This window comes from Propithecus coquereli, unplaced genomic scaffold, assembly GCF_000956105.1.
Source record: "Propithecus coquereli isolate 6110/MARCELLA unplaced genomic scaffold, Pcoq_1.0 Scaffold323, whole genome shotgun sequence".
In the NCBI taxonomy this organism is placed as follows: domain Eukaryota; kingdom Metazoa; phylum Chordata; class Mammalia; order Primates; family Indriidae; genus Propithecus; species Propithecus coquereli.
Window position 1 is genome coordinate 1,935,475 of NW_012148875.1, and position 8,218 is coordinate 1,943,692.

Here is an 8,218-nt window from a genome sequence, read left to right on the forward strand (position 1 = left end):
TTTTTTTTTTCCTGTAAGGAGATGGTTAATCAATTTCATATATCTGCTTCTTTGAGAATTCTTTGCTTTGGTGGGCTTGTTATTAGTGAAAACTAATGGCATTCTGATGCTTGGTAGTCATTTCATGCATTCATTTCAGATAATCTGTTTACTTTCTTTTAATGGCAGTTATTTGTCACTCAAGGCCAAAAAAGCTACAACTTCAACTGAAGGTACTAGTTGTGTGACCTAGGACCAGTTACTTCTTTGTATACCTTTTTCCCCCATTTATAAAATAGTCATTGCAATGATTACCTTATAGGGTTCTTGTGAGGATTAAATGAATTCATGCATGTAAAATACTTAGATCAGTGCCTGGCACACAATAGATGCTCACTAAATAGTAACTACTACTATTTTATTGTGACACTTCATCACATTCAACATTGTATGGTAGTTATTATGTACCTTTCCTTTTAGATTATGAAAGGTAGGGAATATTCTTAATTTCTACATTGACTACATAGTAGGCACATTTCATACTTGAAAGTTTAGAGTATTTGTAAAATTAAAATGAAGAAGAAAAAGAGCCTTTCTTCCTTTTCATTTTCCAGGCCCAGAGATTAGGATTTGAAAAATTTTATGTCTGTTCAACCTTGGTTTCCCATTGTCTTTCTAAGGCTTACACATTTGTGTGCTTGCATGCAGTAAAAGGACCAGACCGGGGAAAATAGACACATTCAGAAGACAAAAATCCACCAATAGTTAGATAGTCTCTGGCCTGATAGTTATAAGAATTGATGAACAGAAGGGCCAAGAGGGATCGGTCCTGCAGCAGTGATCTCCTAAAATGGGAAGAGGCTATTGTCTGTCCTTTCAGCCTTTCAGTCATTTTTCATGAATAATGGGGTTAGAATCCCGGGCCAAGAACTGATAAATAATACAAATTGCTATTACCCAGGAAAACAGGTGATAATCTGTGATAAAGAAAGATTGTGTAGTTAAAAAAAATAAGAGTAGAGTCATGTTTGGTAGGCTCAGGTTTATGGGTCAGACAGGGAGAGCAAACATCATTCTTTAAACTCACAAGTAAAAACAGCAATTGAATGTTATAACTTTTCAAGAAAAAAAGATTTGAGACCCACAAAAATCTTCTGAACACTTCCCATTGGACCAGTTGTAGAAGTAGTCATTATTTCACAGCCTGTCTACTTTGCCACGTTTTTCTGCTTGAACCATATCTTCACTAAAAATAGTGCTGTTTGTCTCTGAAGAATTCAGGTTACTCATAATACCAAATATCACTTGAAATTAGCAACTTGAAATCAAAGAAATGGTAACTGACATTATACATGTCATGTTTTTATTTCATCCTTCATTTCCAATAATTTGTGAGACTATTTATTCCCTCAACAGCCAGCACACATGAGCAGGGAAAACAATATTGTACTTGTTCCTCATTCCTTTACACACAAGAAAAGACACATTTAGTAAGATTTGATTATATTCACAATATTCATTATTTCTTTCAATATTAAACTAAGATCAAGAAATATTATCTGTATGTGGTTGATTCCCAAATGTTCTTTATGATATTCCACAGCAGAACATTTTCTTGCCACATATATGTCAAGATTAGTTCTGTCGGCTGGGCGCGGTGGCTCACGCCTGTAATCCTAGCTCTCTGGGAGGCCGAGGCGGGCGGATTGTTTGAGCTCAGGAGTTGCGAGACCCCGTCTCTACTAAAAATAGAAAGAAATTAATCGGACAACTAAAAATATATAGAAAAAATTAGCCGGGCATGGTGGCGCATGCCTGTAGTCCCAGGTACTCGGGAGGCTGAGGCAGAAGGATCGCCTGAGCCCAGGAGTGTGAGGTTGCTGTGAGCTAGGCTGATGCCACGGCACTCACTCTAGCCCGGGCAAAAGAGTAACACTCTGTCTCAAAAAAAAAAAAAAAAAAATTAGTTCTGTCAGCACTAATTGCAGTGTACTTTTTTTTTCTGTAGCATATAACACAAAATAATTGCTTAACACTAGAGGACATGATTAAATAAATTATAGTACATTCATTCTATGAAACCATTAGGAGAATGAACTAGGACTAATGTCCACTTTTGATGTCCAAGACCAAGTAAATATAAAAAGCAGTGTTTAGCATGCTCCACTTTTTATATTTTAAAGTAATGTATGTTTATAAATTGTTTCTCAAAATATCCATAAGAAATTGATAATAGTGATTTCATCTGGAGAGGGAAACTTCTGTATAATTTGTTTCAAAATTAAATATAAAGAAATCACTAAGTAGAAAATTTTTCTCTTGTATCATGAGTTTTTGATGATAAACAAAGCCAGTAGTTCATTCTTCTTTCTCTGAGAGCTTCATTTTGTAATTACAGAAAAGTGCAAGTTTAATGGGATTACAAGAACATGTTAATGAGCTAACCGAAGTGAGTTGTATGTTAGCTGAGACTAATGTCATACTTTTAGCATTTATGTACCTTTTAGAAAGCAATTATTAAGCATATAAAAAGAATTTCTGTAAAAATCATAATTAGTTATACATTTAAAATATACACTATGTATGAGAGCAAAATTGTTCCATTGATTTTTTTTTTTCCCCTCTGAAAATATTAAATGGACTGCAAACCTCTTGATAGACTAGCAGCAACCACCATAAAAGATCAGGAACCATCAGTGGTTTTCAACCAAACTTTGAGAAACACTGTATTTAAGTGTATTAACCTCATTCTCTAGAACAATGATTCTTCACGAGGGATACACAGTCATTTATAAACAAAGCAACAGATTGCCAGGACCCTAGTCTAGAATCTCAAGCTCTGTCGTAAAAAAAAGAATCCATTGTAACTTTTGATGTATATTCTTGGTAATAAACTGTTTTATGGTAATCCCAGTTACTTAGAATAATCTTCATTCTCTTTCAAAGTCTGGAACCTTTTTTAGTGGGACCGTGGTACTATGTGAAGAGTCTAAATGCTTAGTGGTTTGTAGTGGTTCTGTAGGGCAAGTAATAAGGGAGTGTATTCTGATTGTCACAATGATTGGGGAGGATTACTGGCATTCAGTGGGATGTTGGTCATCTTGCAATGTGTGGGACAGTCCTATTATGCAACAAAGAATTGTCTTGTGTCCTGTATGACTTTTGAATATCTTGTCAGATTAAACTTTACAAATACAAATCAGTAGTCCTCTAGTATGTAATACTGACACATCTATTTATAAGAAGTTATCCAAAAAGGCTCAATAACTTGTGTTCTTTTCGAATTGAATACTTTAAAATCTCCATCATGACATAAAATATAAATTTGTTTACATATGACTATAAATTATTAACGAATTTAATTGTAAGTTTGTAATAATAATACAACACCTCTGGGAGAAAGCACAGTATTCTTCAAATTAATATTTTGATTTTTTCTAGAAGGGAGACATATTCAGTATGCAAAGATTTCACAGATTGTGAAAGAAACATTTAATCAACTAATTTCTAATCATTCACAATATCTGAAATGTAGCAATTCATTGGCTGCTTTTATAATTGAAAGAGGTAAGTCCCAATATTTGGAATGTGTTATTTTGTAGAAAAACTTGTATCTTAATGGTCTGAATTATACTATATTAATATTTTAGTTAACTATCTTTGCTCCATTTACAGTGGTCTTGCATTGACTTGAAGTGGCCTTTTCTAGTAGGTGTGGGTCATTAAACACAAAGGTTCTCAAAGGTACACTGACCAGAAACCAATAGAGAACTGCAGAATGGTAAAAGACCTAACATTTTAAACCTTAACCCTGGTAGTACTACTATCCTACTGAAATCTAATCCTCATTATAAAAAACATTAAGGGGGGGCTGTAAAAATTAGTATCTTTTCTTCATTTTCAAGTAAGAAAATATTAAAATATGGAAAATCATATTCTTGTAGACATTATAATGATTCGAACTACATTTTTATCTTTTGTTTACTCTTTAATGTTCTGGGTTGATCCTTAGTTAAATGTTTGAGCCTTGTATTCATCTCTGAATTACATATTATACATGATACAAAAACAATTTGACATTTAGTTCCTGTTCTTAAAGAGTTATTGTGATCTAGGTAGGAAGAAAAGATATATACGCTGGTTGAAAGTGTAAGATGATAAAAGTTAAAAATTGTTTTCTATAATGCAAAAATGTTTGAGAATTCATAGATAGGAGAGAAATGATAGGGTTAAAATGTTTTGGAAAAAGTGAAACTTAAGCGGAAACTTTTAAGGGTTGCTAAAGTTTGGATAAATAGAGGAAAGGAAGACATTTTGGGGGAGAGAAAGGCATGATGGAAGAGAGCAGCAGTGGGAAAACTGTTTATGGGACAATGAGGTAAATTTATTGCTCGTACAGAGTAGTCTATGTACAGGACTAATGCAAAGTGCAGTTAGATTGATAAAATAGTGTCAGATTATGGAGTGGCTTAAAAGCTAGTCAGAAGTTAGATTTACATAATAATAACACCAATAATCTGTGAAAGATTTTAAATGAGGTTAGACATTGTGCTGTAGTTGTTAGGAGCATTAACATCAGACTCAGCCCTGCTCCTTAAATTACTTTGGGCAAGTTACATGCTTGACATCTCTATGCCTTAATTTTCATCTTATTTGTTAAAATAGAGATAATAGAAATAACAACAATCCCTACTTAATGGAGTTGTTAGGATTAGATACGATCATGTAAATAAAGTATTTAGCACAGTACTTGGCATTTAGCTTAATAAATTTCATTTGCAATGATTAAGATAAATGAAGCAATAATTGACAACAGTTTTTCTAAAAGACTACAGGGGTTGAACCTGAATTATGGAATGACAATGTAAGTGGTTGAGATGGAGTGCCTAAATTAGAATCAAGATGGACATGAACAGGAAGGGAAAAAAAATTGATGTGATAAGATGAAGTTGACAATAAATGATAGGTGAAATGAGATGAATAAAAAATAATAGCATCATTTCACATTTACATAGGAAAGTAGTGTTTCCATATACACAAGGAACCTGGAAGCTGGTGTGAAGTTTGGTGGAGAAAAGCATGGATGAAAATAATAAATGTAGTTTTAGAAATTATGAGTATGAATATGGGATGGGAAATTATAGTGAAATCAAGTGAACATTCCTGGAGTAACTCCCACAATCAATACATACTTAAAATGTATTCTTAGAAACCTTGCCTCATTATTTTTCACTGGGTCTATAAGAAGCTATCAAATCCAAACGTCCTTCTCTGCCCTGTCACATCTTCTCTATTGAGACAGCAGAGGAAGAATTAGCCGCCTCTTACAGGCTAATTCTTTCACTTAAGTTCTGATTCCATTCCTGCTCACATCTTTTGGTTATCTCCTCTTTTTTCTTGCATTATCAAACGAATATCTCCCGGGAGCATTGCAGGTCAAGTTACAGAGTCCAAAAAGAAGCTGAGTTCTTGGCTGTGCTGTTGCTCTTTATAATTCAGACCTTCATCACCATTCCAGAACTTGTATAATTCTATTCAAGGGAAGGTTCACAGACCTGGTTATTGAGTCAAATTTAGCATTAACAGGATCACATCTGTACCCTAGGAATGAAAACAGAGTCCGTGCCCAAGTGTCCCTGAATAATATATCTTTGCTTTCATCTCTTCAGTATTCTGGAAAGCCTGGCTTCCCAAACTTCCATCCTAAAAATAAAACAAAAAAACTTTTAAACCCATTGCACCTTCCCACTTAAATCGAAGTCATTATTTACTTGACCTTCATCAAGAAGCTGTTTATAGCCACCGTGTCTACTCTTTATTCCAGTTTAGCTTTTTTTCTCTACTGCTTCTTGGGAAAGGTTCTTGTCAAGGCTACCCACTGCCAGCATGTTGCAGAATCCAGTGAATTTTGTTACATACTCACTTTTCTTTACCCATTTATCCCTTGAGACACTTAGGTGGTTTCTATACCTTGGCTATTGTGAATAATGCTGCAGTGAACATGGGAGTTCAGATATCTCTTTTGATCTTAATTTCATTTCCTTTGGATGTATACCCAGAAGCGGGATTGCTAGATCATGTGGCCGTTATATTTTAAGAAGTCTTCATACCATTTTCCATAATGTCTGTACAAATTTACATTCCTACCAAGAACACAGGATTACCTTTTTATCTGCATTCTCACCAAAATTTACTGCATTTTGACTTTTTGATAGTAGCCATCCTAACGATATCTCGTGGTTTTGATTTGCATTTTTCTGACAATTAATAATGTTGGGCACCTGTTTGTAAGTCTTCCTTGGAAAAAATGTCTATTAAGGTCCAGGTCCTTCACCCATTTTTTAATCAATTTTTTTTTTTTTTTTTTACTGTTGGGGGAGTTACTTAAATATTTTGGATATTAACCCCTTACTAGATATATGGTTTGCAGATATTCTATTTCCTAGGTTGTCTTTCTATTTTGTTGTTTCCTTTGCTGTGCATAAAGGAGTGATTTTGAGTTGTAATTTGGATGGTTTTTGCTTCAGTAGTTTCCCCATAGCTCTTGGGTAAAATCCACAAATTCTTTAGCAAGGTATATAATGTCTTTTTCACTAACTTTGTCTTATACCATTCCCTTCACCCAAGGGAAGCAGCTACACTGATCTTCTCTCTCTGCCCAGGGTGGTGTGCCCATCTTATTTTTTGACTAGAATACCCTTTCACTCATGCTGAGAAATTGGAGCTTCTTAGGGAGGGATGCTGCAACTAGTCTGTATGAGGTGACCTTTTCTCTCATTATTCTTCACATCAGCCCCATGTTTGTTTCCTTGAAAGCACTTATCACAATTTGGGGTTTGTTTAGTCTTTTTCTCAAACTCCTGGCCTCAAGTGATCCTCCCGCCTAAGCCTCCTGAATAGCTCGGACTACAGTAGCTTGCCACCATGCCCTGCTTGTTCAGTCTTTTTTGTCTCTCTTACTAGAAGCTTCATGAGGGCATGTCTTGCTCAACATTTTATTCCTAGCATCTACTTCAGGTGCCTGGTTCTCAGTAGAACCTCAACGATTCTTATAGAATTAGTGAAATTCCTTTAGGTAGTTGCAGATATAAAACTGAATTTTGTTTGAAGGACTAGACTTGAGATTTTCTGATCTCATCAACATAGAAGTAAAAGATAGAATGAGGAAGATAGAGGGGAATATTTATAGGCTGAAAAAAAGGGACCTAGTCACTAGGCAATAGAAAGTCCTCATAATTAGGATATGAGAGGAAAAAAGACTGCCAATTTAAATTGTGTATTTTTGGAGCCCAGAATTTCAAGGAGACTCAATTGGGACGCAGCAAAATGTGAATGGAGCAAAGCTACCAGAAAAAGCATAAGATTCTTGTTTCTTCAAGAAAACAGTGTCAATAGAACAGAGAAAAATAATTTGGTTTATAGAGAGTGAGTGGATTAAGAAAAATTAGAGGTATTATATATAGACAGTTTAAGACAAGTAGAATGGCAAGTGAGGTCTCTTAGAAAGTCAAATCTAGATGTAGAAGAAATAGATACATATTTGAAAGTCAAGGAAATTTGGTTATTGATTGTGATAAAAATTTAGATTATCATAAGACTGCTGCCTTTTCAATTGAGGTCCTACTTTTTTTTTCTTTTTTCTTTTTTCTTTTTTCTTTTTTTTGAGACAGAGTCTCCCTCTGTCACCTAGGATAGAGTGCAATAGCATCATCCTAGCTCACTGCAACCTCAAACTCCTGGGCTAAAGCAATTCTTCTGCCTCAGCCTCCTGAGTAGCTGGGACTACAGGCACGCATCACCATGCCCAGCTAATTTTTTCTATTTTTAGTAGCCATGGGGGTCTCACTCTTGCTCAGACTGGTGCTGAGCTCCTTACTTCAAGTCATGCTCCTGCCTCGGCCTCCCAGAGTGCTAGGATTACAGGTGTGAGGGATACTACTTTTTTTTTTATCCCAGCATATTATGGGGATACAGATGTTTAGGTTACGTATGTTGCCCTTGGCCCCCTTACCCCCCTAAGTCCGAGTTTCAAATATGTCTATTCTTCGGGTGGTACGCATTGCACTCTTTGTGTATGCATATACCCGTCCCCTCCTCCCTCCTCTCCCCTCCCCCCTGCCCAACATCCAATAGATGTTATTCTTACATGTGCACTTATGTGTTGATCAGTTAATACCAATTTGATGGTGAGTACATGTGGTGCTTGTCTTTCCATTCTTGGGATACCTCACTTAGTAGA

The 8,218-nt window shown here is 35.4% G+C and overlaps 1 protein-coding gene across 1 annotated transcript in view; it reads left to right on the forward strand.

The window, feature by feature from the left end:
* The window catches only part of ADAD1 (adenosine deaminase domain containing 1 (testis-specific)), a 79,131-nt gene that overhangs the window by 9,718 nt on the left and 61,195 nt on the right, over positions 1-8,218 (forward strand). The window contains exon 4 of the mRNA XM_012650400.1: positions 3,421-3,546. Within this exon, the coding sequence (XP_012505854.1) occupies positions 3,421-3,546 (126 nt within the window). The remainder of the gene's footprint in view (positions 1-3,420; positions 3,547-8,218) is intronic.